This window comes from Pteronotus mesoamericanus, unplaced genomic scaffold (assembly GCF_021234165.1).
Source record: "Pteronotus mesoamericanus isolate MK-2021 breed Mesoamerican mustached bat unplaced genomic scaffold, CSHL_Meso_final contig_73, whole genome shotgun sequence".
Classification (NCBI taxonomy): domain Eukaryota; kingdom Metazoa; phylum Chordata; class Mammalia; order Chiroptera; family Mormoopidae; genus Pteronotus; species Pteronotus mesoamericanus.
Window position 1 is genome coordinate 34739036 of NW_026555245.1, and position 17043 is coordinate 34756078.

General features: G+C 36.9%; 2 protein-coding genes across 2 annotated transcripts in view; one reads left to right on the forward strand and one right to left on the reverse strand.

Moving 5' to 3' along the window:
* The window catches only part of FOCAD (focadhesin), a 321816-nt gene that overhangs the window by 12576 nt on the left and 292197 nt on the right, over positions 1-17043 (forward strand). The window lies entirely within an intron of this gene.
* Positions 5967-6632, reverse strand: LOC129078355 (fatty acid-binding protein 5-like). Its single transcript, XM_054583211.1, has one exon. It carries the CDS (start codon positions 6578-6580, stop codon positions 6173-6175), a length of 408 nt encoding a protein of 135 aa, XP_054439186.1. The 5' UTR covers positions 6581-6632; the 3' UTR covers positions 5967-6172.

A 17043-nucleotide genomic window follows, 5' to 3' on the forward strand; every position in this document is an offset into this window, starting at 1 on the left:
TTTTAAAAACAGATGAATGACTCCTTTAGTCTTCTGCATATCCGTGTGTGGCTGCTTCTTTCTTACAGTTGTCAGGCCCCAAACCAAAAGAATCACTCTTCTTATATCCCACACTTCATCCATTAGCAAATTTTCTCAAAAGATATGTAAAGTCTGCCCTCTGCTCACCATCTCCATTGCCATTCTCATCTAAGGCAACACAGTTTCTCTCCTGGATTGCTGCTATAACCTCCTCACTGGTCTCCTTTTTTTCCCATCCTTGCCCTCATGGTTTATTCTACATAGAAGCCAGAATGATCTTTTTAAAATGTTAAGTATGCCATCCCTCAGTCCCAAATCTTCTAGGACTTTCCATATCACTCAGAAACATCCGAGGCCCATAGTGCCCCCCACAGGACCCCCTACTTCACTGTGTTGTCTCTTACAGCCCAACTTGCTCACTTGCACAAATGACACCGGTGTCCTTGGTGTTCCCTAAACTTGCCCAGTGTGCTTCTACCTCAAGGATTTTGTCCTTGGTGTACCATCGGCCTGGAATGCTCATTTTTTTCTTCACGTCTCTGTCCAAGTGTCATATCTGAAAGGCCTTTCTTTAGTCTTTGACAGATCAAAACATATGAAGATCTCCATAAAATTTACCTATTGAGGACTATAAAGTTTTTTTTAGGCATTATATATACATTTGAAAAAATAAAATAAACTTTTTGTACAGCAATTTAAGTGATTAAAAATACCTTTCTTCTATAAACTTTCAATTATGTTAGATGAATAAATTCTAGAGGTGATATAACATAGTACTTATAGTTGACAATATGGTGAGTATGAAATTATACTCTCATGTTGTTTACTTACCACACTCACAGAAAAAAACAAACCCCAAAACAAAAGCCCTCAAGGAAACCTTGGAAGGTGTTGCATATGTCTGTTACCTTGATTGTGGTGATGGTATCAAGAGTGTTTCCTGTCCGGACTCATTAAACTGTACACGTTCAATACGTGCATTCTTTAATATATCAGTTATATGTCAATAAGTCTGTTTAAAAATACCTACTCTCTCGACTGAGGCTAACATACTTGATTAAAATGAGAATGGAGGAAGTTGAACACACTGGAGGAACACTTAATTTTTTACAGGGGCAGATGGATTAATCTCCTGGCAAACAATTTAGAATCAAGGGTAATTCTGTTAGCTTGCTTATTTGGAACTCTGCAGGACCATTATAGCTTCTAATAACTCAAAGGTGTGACTTTCTCATTAAATAGCTCTTAATAAGCAGTGTAATTGGATCAAGCAAGCCTTTTTTTATCTGGTGTGTGCTGTGGTGAAACTGCCTCTTTAGACAGTGAGAAAAGACTATGGTTTCCAGTCAGTAAATAAGATCACTTATTTCTTTTTATTGAGCTTAAAAAAATGATCTTATGTTTTTATTTGAAGAAAATTAATAATTTCTATTTAATGAAAAAATAATGTATACCTATTGCTGAGGAAAAATTAAATGTAGTAATTATAAAGAGAAATGTAATAGGATGTACTCATTCATCATATTACCCAGAAACAACCTTAAGATTTTTGCATAATCACTTTATTTTTTTTTTTTTAGTCTGGTCCATACACACACACGTCAAATATATACATAGGTATGTGTCTATATGGCCCAGATTACAAATTGACATGTATATCAAATATACACATATTTGACATATTGACATATATGTCAAATATATATATTTGTGTTCATGTTCATGATTGTGTATAATAATTTCAGTTTTAATTCTATCATAAGCATTTCTTTACATTATTAATACTCTTTGTTGTTTCAAATTACTAATCAGTATTTTGTCTGCATATTCCTTAGCTTATCTTTTAGTTCAGTGAATAAGTTTACACAAAAGATCCTTCCTTTAAGCCTTTTGTGTTTTTATACTTTGAAATGGGAGGTGAATAGAACTTGAAGAATGTGACACTGGAAAAAGTGCCAAATTCTAAGGTCAAATGCTCAGCAAGTAGTGCTCTGAATGCCCACTCACTCCCAGAGAGTGGGTTAGTTTATGACCTACCCCAGGCTTGCAGTTTTATTGTGCTGGTTTCCCTGTGGAATTGAGTACGGTGGGTGAGGCCTTGGGAGACTTGAGTTCCTGGGCCCCATGCTGTTTCTGCCCTTTTTCTGTGGCTTTGCTTCTGAGCTCACCTGGCTGGTCTTTGAGAACCTTTGTCTCAGTTTGGAGGTAAGCCATGTTGGGAGCAGTGTCATAGAAAATGTTTGAATTTGGGCTGAGAGGCAGAACTGGTCTTCGATGGTAAAATAAAGCTGTTTGAACATTGGACTCATTGTGAGTTGACAGCCTATGGAACTGCTGCTGCTGTTCATCTGGTTAGTCATTTACGTCCCCCATAGTGTTCGAAAGTTCCATTTAACTTGTACATATGAATACACACATATAAACCTGTAATACTTAAGTATGTATGTATTGGTTATTAACTCTGTGAAAATTTTAAAAAATTCTCATAAAGAGATACATGATTTTCCTCCTCTTCCTTAATTTAAATATAATTCTTAAATTTATCTGAAAGACATTCTACACACTCTACTGTGCCAACTGGAGATCAGCATTTCATTTCAGGATCCTCTTGTATTCATTGAATGTACTGCTTGATGTCTCTTTGCTAATATGCAAAGACTTACTAAGGATCTTCTGTCCAGGATGATTGTGAAGGTTAACTAATACATGATTATGAAGCACCCTACAAATAAAAACAGCCATGAATAATGTTAGCTGTGCAATAGAAAATTAGTAAATGTTACTTCTTTGGATAATTATATGTTTAAAATGCCTTTTACCCCAGTGGGAACTGCACAGAGGTGATGCTGCCAGTTTTTAAAGGGTTGTACTATATAGCAGATTAAGAACAAAGCTGTGATAAATAATAGCTATCAACTGAAGCATTCATGTAAAACTTACGGTGTATTCAAACAACAAGGATCCTTTTTCCATCTCTATTATGTTCAGCTGCAAACAGTGAAGAACCAGTCTCGTGAGCTTTTACATGTGTTCTTTGACGTTCTTCTTTTAAAAAGAAAATGTACTAAAATGCTATGTAATAAAAATCTCACTAATTTGGACCACTGATTTGAGATTTGGATATGGCTGAAATTCATCTTTATACTACCTATTCAAAAGTTATTTGATCAGTTAAAAAAATAAAATTAAATGCTGGGAGAGGGTGTGTGTCTGAAAAGAATTCATTGTTTTCAAACTCTGTGTAGATAGCTGAATTCATGTTACTGTATTCATTTGAAAATAAAGTTGTTTACAAATTTATTTTTTATTTCCATTTATTATTAACATAATTTTATCTTTGTGTCATGAGTCTTAATTAGTGAGAAAGAGAGATACAGATTCTTCTCTATCACTTTCTGTTTGGGAAAGTTGACCTGGAAACAAAATAAACAGAATTCTGAACCTAACTTTTTTTTCTTTTGAGTCTATTGTGTGCTAGGTATGGTGCTAAACACAATGTAATTCAAAAAACATTTATAATGTGTTATGCCCAGCAGTAGGTGAACAAGACTCAGCTGCTTCCTTCCAGAAACTCAAAAGTCCAGGAAAATAATGCAGCAGAGTTGGTCAGTGAAGAGCCCTTCCTGCTGGAGAGAGTTCACTAGTGTCTGAGCAGATGCAGCTGCTACACGGATGGAAGCTGGCCTCTTCAGGATGAGTGAAAAGATGTCAGTCTTGAGGACAGATTACAATACTCTGAGAGTTGGAAGGGGCATTAGATATTGTTTGATCCTAGCTCTGCAATGTGGCTCCACTACACCATATCCTCATATTCTTGCCTGGAATGTGATGTCAAATTATAGTGCAAGCGCTGTTTTCTGTGGTAGCGGCAGGGACTGAGAAAGAACATGCAGTGGCTTCCTCTTGATCTTCCTGCTTCTAGAACATTTTACTGTTATCTCAAACTCTTTGTTTTTACAAGTAAAGTCTTTCACCCAGAAATTTTCCTGCCTCATCAAGCTGTGTTCTGAACTGTCACGTGGTGGGGCTACCTGCCAGCCAAGTGTTCATTTGTAGCAATGTAGCCATCTGTGTCTGTGTGGTAGTGTTTGAGCAATCATTTGGGCAAATAATTGCTTTCATTTATTTTAATGAATATTTATTTAAAAAAGTGGAAAATGTCAATATGAATGAGTTGACATCAGTAGTAAGAGATGTGGATTTACTAAAGATCTACACTAATTGTCATGATGAAAGTGGGCAATCGTTATCCTTTGTTAGATGCTCATTGGACTTAAACTAAATGGTCAATGATGAAATAAAAGTATAAAATCAAAGAATACACACAGAATTGGGAGATATATTGCTGATGTGCTACAAGGATGAGGATTAAGTTTAGACTGTTAATTTTTGTGCTTTGTGCCTGGCACAGAGCACCCCTTTAATATGTAACATTTGCACATAAGATTTGATCATATGTTTTTAGGATTACAGTATATACAGATACAGAGCTGTTTTCACATGCTGATGAACTGCTTTGGGAACCTGACTTAACACTGTATTCAAACCTGGGCATTTTTGTTTTGTTTTGTTTTAAAGATTTGCTTGATTCCCTGGGATGAAACAAAATATAATAGATAAAACAAAGTGTTGGATTCAGACTAAGAATAATAGCTAACATTTAAAACATGTTATGTGTCTGGTTCTGAGTGAAGTGCTTTAATGGATTATCTTAATTTTACAAAAACTGTGTCAACCATATTTTATAGAGGAGCGGTTAAGAATGTGAACTTTGGAGACTGACTGCATGGTTCATACCCATTTTCTGCTTCTTACATCATTAAGCATTTAATTTTGACCTCTTTTTGCCTCACTTTTTTTTAAATATAAAAATGAAGTTAATACAGTACTCATGTCATGGGGTTGTTTTGAATATCGGGTAAGAGAATCAATGTAAAGAGCTTGATAGTGCCTGCCTGGCACATGGTAGAATTTTCAATAAATCCTGGCTATTAATACCACTGTATAACCTTAGGCAAGTTAGTAATTTCTTTCTGAGTTCCTTTTTTCTCACGTAGGAAATGGTGTTAGTGCTATTTACCTCAGAGTTATTGTGACAAACCAATTGGATTCACTACTTAAAGTATTCTGTGAAGTGCTTGGCACGTGGGACCTGTTTCATCCAACATGAATTTCCAAACTATGTCGTGCTTTGTGTTTATACAGTGCATCTTTCTTGAACAGGTACTTGATATATACTGGAGTTATAGTGGTCAAAAAGAGAGACCAGCTCCATGCCCTCAAGAGTTTGCATTTCACTGATGGGTAGAGGAGGATGGCAGAAATAAGTAAATGTTGCTCATCTATGTTTGTAATCAAAACTATGAAAGATGCAAGGGTGGGTCACTGTGGGAAGCAGGTGGGGTACTCCTTGAGGCTGGGTGGTAGGGAAGGCTCAAGGGAAGATGTGAAGGGTGGGAAGGGTCAGCTGTTTGAACAAGAGCAAGAACACTTGAGGCTGAGAGGCCTAAGAGTTCCAGACCTGGACATGGAAAGAACTCGGGGGTTCATGGAGCAAACGGGAGGTCGGTATGGCTGAAGCTCCCTGACTGAGGGAGAATTGTGAGACCAAATCATGTAGGACCTTTGGCTGAAGTAAGGAGATAGCATTTTATTATGTAGTGCAGTGGGGGAGCTACTGAAAGGCTTTATGAAAGTGAGTTAGAAGTCAACTATATTTTGAATGGAATCTCATGCATTTCCTGACCTTGGCCTGGTGTCTTATTTCTCTATCTGGTAACTTATGTGTACAAGATCCCACCCTGGTATTTGATTAGAGATGTCCTACTTTTCACTAAAACACATTCTTTTCCACTATTCATCTTCCTTGACTCTCCCATAGGCATTGAAAGAGAGGAAACACATTTTTAGAGTACCTACTGTGTCAAGACCCTCTTGGCTTTTTTTTTTTTTTGACATAAACACATTTATTTACTAACCAAAGGGTTGGTCCTAATTAAACCAACACTTGGAAATAGTTGTATGTAAAATGTTTGTGGTAAAGATAATAGAACAGTAAAGGGGGAAAAAAAAAAGCATGGAGAGATTTGCTCATTGAACTGAGCTTGTTTATCCTCACAGCTTATTCCTGTCCAAAAGGATGATGGAAGTTTTACTCAACTTTTTCATAGATCCGAGTACAGGTGACATTGTTCATGACTAATTCCACCATCATTTTCCCGCCTTCTAGTCTTCTTGTGATTGTGCTTTCCTTCCCATCCCACTCCTGATGTTGAACCAATGCGCCATTTACAAAGTTGCAGATGGTCTGAGTTTTTCTGCCATCAGCTGTAGTTTCTTCAAACTTCTCCCCCAGGCTACATGAGAACTGTGTTGTTTTCAATGTGCTCTCACTTTTTACGGAGAGGATTTTGCCATCAAAAGTGATGATACAATCTGGTTTGGCCATGGCCCCCATTTTCCGCAGAGCCATTCCCACACCTAGTTCCTTCATGTACTCATCGAAGCCTTTGCTCTCTACTAAGCGCCATCTTCCTACCAGCTGCTGAATGGTGGCCATGGTAGACGCAGGAGACTTGCGAACAGCCGATGAGCAGGATCCTGTGCTAGTGGCGTGGTGGGGAGACCCTCTTGGCTTTTAAACACACCTCATATTGTTATTCACACTACCCTGTGAATCAAGTGTTTGCATATTGAACCAATGAGGAAATGGCTTCGAGGTAGTGATTAACCTTAATTTTTTAATGGCTAGTGCTGCAGCCAGGGTTTGCATCCATGTCTTCTCCACCCCCCATGCAAAACATGTATGACATGGCTTCACAGTGCAGTATTTATCTTATTTACTTGAACATTTTCAGGAGAGTTCTTCTATCAGTTTGGTGCTTATATTGTCTTATGATTGTATTCATTCAGGACTGGAATATAGTGATACTCTCCATGTCCATTTTGGGCTACATTGACTTAATTAACACCAGGGAAATTTACTATTTTCCTGTATACTTCCTTTGCTCATTTGATCTTCGGCTCTCATTACTACCAAGAATGCAAGTTAAAATAACTGCACTATAACTTCCATTCTACATAAATTTAATAATTTAGTTTTCATGAAAAGTAAGAAATGAGGTTGATCGGTCATTTTGCAACAATTAAGAGAAACTTGCCCTAAGTTTATGTAATTCTTTTTAAGAGTAAGAGTTTTTACTCTGATGTAAAATCTCCAAGGATTCTAACTGGGAAAATTTTAGTAATGGTTATGTTTCTCCTTGAAAATGGAGGAAGATTTAAAATCGTCTAAAGTTAATCGAGTCTATCCTGTTAAATTACACTGACCTCTTTTCATTATTATTTCTGTAAGCAGGGGTGTCCAGCTTTTTGGCATCTCTGGGCTACACTGGAAGAAGAAGGGTTGTTTTGAGTCACACATTAAATACACAAACACTAACAAAAACTGATGAGCAAATAAAGGGTTTTAAGTTAATTTACAATTTTGTGTTGGGCTGCCTTCATAGCCATCCTGAGCCACATGTGGCCCACGGCCAAGGGTGGGGCACGCCTGAAAGAATTGGTTAAATGGTTAACAAAGTAATTTTTGTCATTTCTAAAATTTTCCTAGTGCGATGCTGCTCACTTTAAATATCTGTTAATGATGGAGTTCAACACTTGGAGTGTTTTGAGTTTCAGAAACTCGTTTCCTCTATTTTTAGAGGTTAGTATATTAATAAAGCTTTTCATGTTCTATAACACATGTTCTTTCGGAAAAAGTTAGAAAATAGGAACAAACAAACAAACAAAAATCAGCCATGATTTATATTTTCCAGGCTTTTATATGTATATATGTACCCAGATAACCTGGGTTTAAATTCCAGTTTACTAAATGACCATGGGAAATTTATCTAACTTTTTTTGTGCCTTAGTTTCTTCATCTGTCAAATGTGTTCATCTCTCATAGTGTTATTCTGAGGGTTAAATGGAATAATACAGGTAAAATGCTTAGAATATTGCTTGGCCCCTATAAAGAGCCCCAAACATTGGGTTTAAATTTTTTTTTTTTAACTAAACAACAGAAATCTAATTCTTGATGTTCTGGAGGCTAGAAGGTGACATTAGGGTACCAGCATAGCTGGATGAGGACCTTCTTCCTGGTTCATACCCAGTGCCTTCTCTCTGTCCTCACATGGTGGAGGGGCTAAAACTTTTATTATGGAAAATATCAAACATACATAAAAATAAACAGTGTTATGAGCTTTAACATTCTCATCTATTAACTTTTAGATATTCTTGTTTTTCTTATTATTCTCTTTTTTCCCCCTTCTGGAGGTAGACTGGAGAATTTTATAGAAAATCCCAAATGTTACATCATTACCCCCAAAATATTTCAGTTTGTACTATGTTAATATTTGGCAAGAAGTTATTTTACAGAACCAATGCACAAAATTTGAGTCATTTTTGAGGGAAGGAAATACAAGTAAAATACTATAAAGTACATCTATGGTGTTTTATTAGATCCTAATAACTGAATGGTATTTAAAGTAAGGTTATAAATATGGAGATTTTAGTTAATCAGATTATTTTTTTATATTTCTAAAGCATCTATAGCCCTGGTTGATGTGGCTCAGTGGATTGAACACTGAGCCAAGGGTCGGTGAACCAAAGGGTCGCTGGTTTGATTCCCAGTCAGGACACATGCCTGGGTTGTGGGCCAGGTCCCAAGTAACGGACATGTGAGAGGCAACCACACATTGATGTTTCTCTTCCTCTCTTTCTCCCTCCCTTCCTCTCTGTCTAAAAATAAAATAATAAATAAAATCTTTTAAAAAAGCATCTATTTCAGCAGCTTTGTTATTGCTAATGCACATGATTCCAAGGAAGTAGAGAGAAGTCGAATTTAAACAACTATTTGTGGCAACATAGCACCAATTATACACTCTAAGGTTACTTATGTCCTCTAGTGATCAACTAGCAGTGGGAAGTAAAACTGACAACACACTGGTACAATCACAATTATGGGTCAAATTTCAACAAGTTTGTTTAAATGGTTCCATTAGGTCCTACTTAAAATACTAATATACATATATATATTTTTAATTTTATCATCTTTCTCTTTTTTAAAAAATTTAATCTTTACTGTATTTTTTTCCATTATCATTTAGTCCCCTTATGTACCCCCTCCGCACAGCAGTCACCACACTGTTGTCCATGTCCATGAGTCCTTTTTCCTTTTTAATCCCTACGCCCACTAACCTCCCCCCCCCCCCCCCCGACAAGCTGTCATCCTGCTCTCCATCTATGAGTCTGGCCCCATTTTCCTTGTTCAGTTTGTTCACTAGATTCTACATATGAGTGAAATATGGCATTTGTCTTTCTCTGGCTTATTTCACTTAGCATAATGTTCACCCAGTCCATCTATACTGTCACAAATGGTAAAATTTTCTTCTTTTTTATGGTCAAGTAGTATTTCATTTTATAAATGTCCCATAGATGTTTTATCCACTCATCAGTAGATGGACACTTGGGCTACTTCCATATCTTGGTGATTGGATATAATGCTGCAATGAACATAGGGGTGCTTATGTTCTTTTGAATTAGTGTTTTGGGTTACTAGAAGTGGGATAGCTGGGTCAAAAGGAAGGTCCATTTTTAATTTTTTGAGGTATCTCCATATGGCTTTCCACAGTGGCTGCAGCAATCTGTATTCCCTCTAACATTGCAGAAGTGTTCCCCTTTCTCCACATCCTCGCCAGCACTTGTTGATTAATTGAAGAAGGCCATTTTGACAGGTGTGAGATGGTATCTCATTGTGGTTTTAATTTGCATTTCTCTGATGATTAGTGACATTGAGCATGTTTTCATTTATTTTATTTTTTAAAAAGATTTTACTTATTTTTAGAGAGAGGGGAAGAGAGGGAGAAAGAGGAGAGAAACATTGATGTGTAGTTGCCTCTAATGCACCCCTAACCTGGGACCTGGTCCACAACCCAGGCATGTTCCCTGACTGGGAATCAAACCAGTGACCCTTTGGATCACAGGCCTGCACTCAATCCACTGATCCATACCAGCCAGGGGGAGCATCTTTTCATATGTCTATTGGCCATCTATGTGTCCTCTTTGGATGTGTCTATTCAGATCCTTTGCCCATTTTCAACTGGGTTGGTTTTTTTGGGGGTGTTGAGTTTTGTAAGTTCTTTATAAATTTTGGATATTAACCCCTTATCAGATGTATTGGTGAATGTTCTCCCCTTCTGTGGGTTGTCTTTTTTATAGGTCTGTAAGATCTTTAAAATGATTGGGCATCAGTTTTATTACAAATATACTGTAAAGATTATATCAACAGAAAATATTCAAAAAAAATGTAGTGAGCAATTTGAGTATTCTTTTGGTGGAGCAAAAATATTTAAAAATTATAATGAAAAAAGTGATATCATAAGGAGCCAATTTAAAGGCTTTTTTGAAGACTTAGATTGGATACTGTGAAAATTCTAGAGATAAATAAGTCTTTAGATTAAAAAAAATATTGTTCACCTATATCCCCTTATAGACTTACATGTTTATATTATGTGTAAATGCATATAAAATGACATTGTATTAGAGATTATTTAAGAATAATTAGAGAAAACATTGTAGCAAACCAGGCATTATTCAATTGGTGGTTTTTTTCCTTACTTTAATGCCTGTTTCTTTTGGACAGCAACAGATCTAATTTGAAATTTCCTGCCTTTGATTTCATTTTAGATTACCATAAGTAAAGTAGCATGTTGATAACTGAGAAGGAACTCAACTATAGAAGCAGGAATTTGACAGCAATTTGATGTATTTCAGTAACTTGCAACTGGTGATATCATTAGAAGTCACAATTACCTAAATTTGCTCAGCACTTTAATTATAGATCTTAAAATTCCTGGGACATGATACAGTAATATGGACCATGATGTTCAGGCCTCATGTTACTGATGGTCCAGGGAAATACTGGGTCAGAAGTCAGGAAACCTGTCTTCTCACTTGAACTGCCAGGATGATTTGTGTTTTTGGCAAGTTGCTTAACCTCTACAACATTCAGCTTCTTCATTTTGCCAATGGAAAAAAGTACAGAAGGAAGAAGATCTCAGGTATTAGTAGTAGTATTATTATCTGAGGTGTTGTTATGGAAGTACTAGCTACTGCAACAAAGAGGCCCCAAAATTCAGTTTCAAACAAAGCAGAAATTTTCTTCCTCAGAGTTCCAGGCAGGCAGTTCTGCTCTAATCTATCATTTAGAGATTCAGGTTCCTTCCATCTTGTTTATTCAGCAATGTCTTAGAGCATCAATTTTTAACCATTTTCACCTCATGGCACACAAAACCAATTACTAAAATTCTGTGGCACACCTAAACATATATTTGTCAGTCTGACAAAAAATATTAAATAACTATAATTTTGTTTTATTCACATCAGATGGCTGTTGTGTTGACTATTGTCATTTTTTAGTTTGGCAGTCTAAGGGAAAAGAGATCAGTGCCCCTGATGAAATAGGTATTGCATGTTTTAGAAATTATTGCAGCACATGGGTTGAAAATTGCTGTCCTGGAGGCATTGTCTTCATGCATGAAAGGTTCTAAGTTGTTGCCGAGACCTGAACTTGGTTGGGATTAGAGTAGAGGAAGCAGTCTGCAGCCTGGAAGGGGTACATCATGTTTGCTTGAACACCACTGGAGAGGACTTGATGACACACATGGTCATACAGAGCCATACTCGTGACTAGTAAATATAACGGAGCTGATCAGGCTCCAGTTTTATTAATATCGAAAAAGGAGAGCACAGATATTGAAGTTCATGGTTTCTTCCACATCTATGTAGTTTCTGCTTTCTCTGTAATATTGACCAAGTAGCTCTGTCACCCCACTTAGTTGCCCTCTGCCTTGGCTTGATTTTGAAATGACTGCTAACATAAAAGTATTTTCTACTCTCAGCCTAATTTAACGATGATTTAGTGATCTCTTTGGGAATGTAATAATTAGAAATTACTGTTTTCTTATACTTGCTCATTAGTGATGAATCCATCACAACTTTCCATTGTGATTTCCCCATGGTCTTTCCATTTTTATGAATCATATAGTTAGAGGGCTTTAATAGTCTGTCCTGTTAATTGGGGAATAGAGGTGACAGTTGGATTTTAAGGCTTTTGAAGCAAGAGCTCAGGCTAAGCTTGAGTTTCTAATAGGTGTCAGGATTTCATACAGGGTGATGAAACAACCTACCTGCCAGATCTTGGAGAGGACATGTAGAAATACTCAGAGCCCAAGAAGTGGTAGTTGAGAAACAGCAGACAGAAGAAGTAAGTATAAATATTGGACAGCAGACAGCAGAACAAGGTGGGTGGCTGAAAAGTATAGACAGTTGTTTTTTTTTTTTCATTTTTTAAGTGACAGGACAAAGCGACTAAGAATGTCTGGGACATACCTCTGAGCCACAGTCTTGATAAACTTATAAAGTCAGCCCAAATTTATTGATGGTACCCATTAGCATTTCTTTAAGCCATTTTTTAAAAAGTAGTAAAAAAGAAAAAATTGTCAAAATATGTGTTTAAAATCTTCAGGCTTATGGTTCCACAGCTTGATTTGTGGGAGAAAGAAATGAAATACATGCATACGTATAATTGGTACAGTTGATAAAGTGTTAGAAAGAAAAAAAATCCTAGATTTTGTGTTTCAAACATAGGATCCCATTAATGTGAGTGAAGTATACATTTTTATCAGTCTGCTGATGACATTGCTCATGTAAACTAGATTCAAGAATGTGTTCTCTGTAGCCCGACTTTCCCTACATCACTGCTCTGAGCCCTTTTAATGTAGAAGTTTGGTAGTCGAGAGGGCTCAAAGTCATCTTTCTCTGGCCAACAGACAATTTACCCCGGCACCTCCCACCCCAGCCATCTACGCTGCGTAATTTTTCTGCTGGCTTTCCTTCGCACTTGTGAATGTAATTAGATAGATTTTTCTTGTGTTTCAGATTGTGCCCTTCATTTGAAGTTTGACACTAAATACTTTCGTGTGGTATATGGTTGTCTATTGTTGTATCCTAGAGAAACTATTGAGATAGTTGAAAACCTAAAGTGCTTTATCTGTCTGCTGTTCCTTTATTACTTCTGGAGTGCAATTGATAGTTTTATTTTCTTCAAAGTGTTCTCAGGGGGCTGAAACGCCTTGACAGATAAGATAATTGCTTAAGTTAAACAAATGCTTTGATTCACTTGGAACTTAAGACCTCATTAAAAATTCTCTTTCTGATTTAGATTTAGACAGACCAAAAAAGGTACATGATGGGTTGCAGATAAATCTTTTAAGATCAAACACTCTTTTTTTTATAGCATGCGCTTTATAGAGTATATTGTGACTAGTTTCCTTTTGTTAAAGAATGCCATGGTAAGAAGAAATTGTTTTCTTTTTAATGTACAAAGTGCCCAAGGGTAGTTGAGATTAAAATAAAGTAGGACATATACTACACTGCCAATGCTAAAACAAGCATATATACTCTTTTTTGAAATTCCCCGAGAGAATATGATGTTTTGATACCTTAAAAGGCCAAATGGTTGTGATTAACCTTGAAAAGTAAGCCTCCAGCAGATGAAAGACACTTACAATTTGTAGCCCAAGCATAGCAAATCAAGGGTGATATCAAATCATATTCCAGTTTGCGTAGTGGTTTTGAGAATGCTTAATGACCATTTGTTAGATTTTAAAAATGTGCTCATTCGCTAACGTGTCACATTGAAATAAGGGCTGTCTTTTGTCAGGATAGGTATTTGCCATCCATACTTAGGTAATTTTGAAAAAATAATACTCTTTCACTCCATTGGTCACCTTTTGGAGACAGTCATGTTTCTGGGTGGTTTGACCTCTTCACTGCCATAATAATCTGTTGGCCTAATCAGCTGTTCATCTGGTCCCCAAAGCACTTTGGAATTCCTCTGTTCTGAGTCTGGATCTTAGAGTATAACTCTATGTTTTATTTTATTTAGCTCTATCACTGTTGACATTTGGGTAAGTCTATTCTGTGATAAGCTGATAACCATCTGCTTCTCTGAATAGTGTACAGTCTACTTTCTGTTAAGTTGGATTAGATCATCAGAAATCTCTGCACTTGGATCCCACTAGCTGAGGCTCTTTTGCTGAATTACATGTTAAATTATACCCATGGCTTTAGTCAGAGTTTGTTTAAAAAAGAAGTAACATAAAATTCTCTTGCTTATGTAATTAAGAATATTGCTTGTTATATATCACATGTATTCCATATATAAAGCCTAATATAAGGAATTTCCTTATAATTTAGGGGCATGAAAAAGTTTTTGATAACAAAAGGTGTATAATTTACCTTATTTACATATTAACCTGAGCCTGGAGGCACAGGGGCCAATTTGAATTCAGTTGTCACAGGTGCATCAACAAATTTTATAAATTAATTTAAACGTAGTCATTATGTAGACTAGAAGTCAGTAAATCATGGCCTACCTGCCTTCTGTTTTTGTAAATAAAGTTTATTGGAGCACAGCCATGGTCTGTAGCTGCTTTCCTGCTGCAATGACAGACTGCAGCAGTTGCTGTTTGACCTTTTACAGAAAAATATTAACAATTCTAATGTGAACAGTCACATGATGGCATGGGTCAGACCAAATGCAACAGTACCGAGAAATATAAAGCAAAGTGATTATTGTAAGATGTGGCTACATGGGAAAGTCTAAACAGAGAAGATGTGGTACGAAAGGCATTTCATCTTTAAACAGTGGGAACATAGAAGGGCATTTTATGTGGGAGAGAACAGCATGAGTAAAATCTGTTAGGAATGATCAGATGTTGAGCATGTGGGACTGTTGAAAATGGTTTTAGCCAGATTGAAATTAGACAGCAGTAAAAATGCAGTTGAATAGGTAAGATGGTGGTTGGAGGGTTTAAAAACTAGGAATCAGAATTTGCATTTAATCTGACAGGCTATTGAAAACTTGGTTTTGATTTTTCACAGGGAAATGATGTGATGGAAATAGCATTTTAGGACAGTTGATCTGACAGCACTGTATGGAATGAACTCAAGCAAGACTAAGCAGTTATTGAAGTATATGAGCATGAGGAACTCAGATGACTGGTGTAGAGATAGATAGGAAAAGTAGATTTTAAGATGCTGGAAAGAATGAAGTTGACTTTGCAACTGACTAATGAAAAACTAATTCAGGGAATGGTGGGAAGGAAATTGTGAGAGAAGAATTGGGAAAGGATAGACTAAAATATGAACAGTTTTTTAAAAATTATATTTTATTGATTATGCTTTTATAGTTGTCCCAATTTTTCCCCTTTGCTCCCCTCCACCCAGCACCCCAGCTCCCTCAGGCAATCCCCACACCATTGTTCATGTCCAAGGGTCATGTGTATATGTTCTTTGGCTACTCCATTTCCTACATTGTACTTTACACCCCCATGACTATTCTGTAACTATTTATACTTTTTAATCCTCTCACCTCTTCACTCATCCCCCTACCACCCCTTCCCATCTGGCAACTAACAAAATGTTCTCTCTATTCATGATTCTGTCTCTGTTCCTCTTTTTCACTTTACTTTGTTTTTAGATTCAATTGTTTATAGATATGTATTTATTGCCATTTTATTGTTCCTTGTTTTGATCCTTGTTTTCTTAAATAAGTTCCTTTATATTTCATATAATAATGGTTTGGTGATGATAAACTCCTTTTTTGTCTGGGAAGCTCTTTGTCTGCTCTTTGATTCTAAATGATAGCTTTGCTGGTAGAGCAGTCTTGCCTGTTGGTCCCTGTTTTTCATGACTTTGAATATTTCTTGCCAATGCCTTCTAGCCTGCAAAGTTTCTTTTGAGAAGTCAGCTGATAGTCTATGGGAACTCCCCTCTAGGTAACTAACTGCTTTTTTTCTTGATGCTTTTAAGATTCTCTCTTTATCTTTAACCTTTGGCCTTTTAATTATGATGTGTCTTGGAGTGAGTCTCTTTGCATCCATTTTATTTGGGACTCTCTGCATTTCCTGGACTTGCATGTCTATTTCCTTCACCAAATTAGGGAAGTTTTCTTTCATTATTTTTTCAAATAGATATCCAGTTTCTTGTTCTTTCTGTACTTCTTCTGGAACTCTGATGATGTGAATGTAGGAACAGTTGAAGTTGTCCCACAGGCTCCTTACACTATCCTCATTTTTTTTTTTTTTTTTGGATTCTCTTTTCTTCTTGTTCTGATTGGTTGTTTTTTTGCTTCTTTATGTTCCAAATCATTATTTGATTCTCGGCTTCTTCCACTCTACTGTTGTTTCCCTGTAAATTGTTCTTAATTTCAATTAGTGTATCCTTTGTTTCTGACTGGATCTTTTTTATGCTGTTGAGGTCCTCTCTAAGTTCCTTGAACATCCTTTTAAGGAGTGTTTTTAACTCTGCATTTGATAGATTATTTATCTCCATTTTGTTTAGTTCTTTTTCTGGAGTTTTGATCTGTTGTTTCATTTGGGCCATGTTTCTTTGTATCTTCATTTTGGTAGCCTCCCTGTGTTTGTTTCTATGTATTAGGTAGAGCAAGACAAAAGAGCTACTCCTTGTCTTGGTAGTGTGCAAATGTAGTAGGGGAGCAAATGTAATAGGTGTTGTGTAGGGTCCAGTGGCACAGCCTCCCCTACTACCCAAGCTGGGTACTCGAGGTATGCCCTCTATTTGGTCTGAGTACACCATCCTCTTGTAGTTGAGCCTTGATTGTTGTTGGCAGGTCAATGGGAGGGATTTACTCAGGCCAGTCAGTTACAAGGACTGGCTGTGACCACTGACCACCAACATCTGCCCTCCATGGAGAATTAGCTGTGCAGGGGCAAGGTAGTGGTGCTACAATGTGGCCTGTAGCTGTTCATTGGGTGTGCAGGCTCTTGGCTTATAGTGCAAGCCAAGGTCAACCCCCAGCTGTGTTCTGCCTGAGGCCACCTTGCATGAACTCCAAAGCAACTGCAGATGGCTACTACTTGTGCTGGGCTTGGAGAGTCCCAGGCAAAGCCAAGC

Coding starts and splice junctions, on each gene's coding strand:
- LOC129078355 (XM_054583211.1), bottom strand. CDS start 6,580: ATGGCCACCATTCAGCAGCTGGTAGGAAGATGGCGCTTAGTAGAGAGC.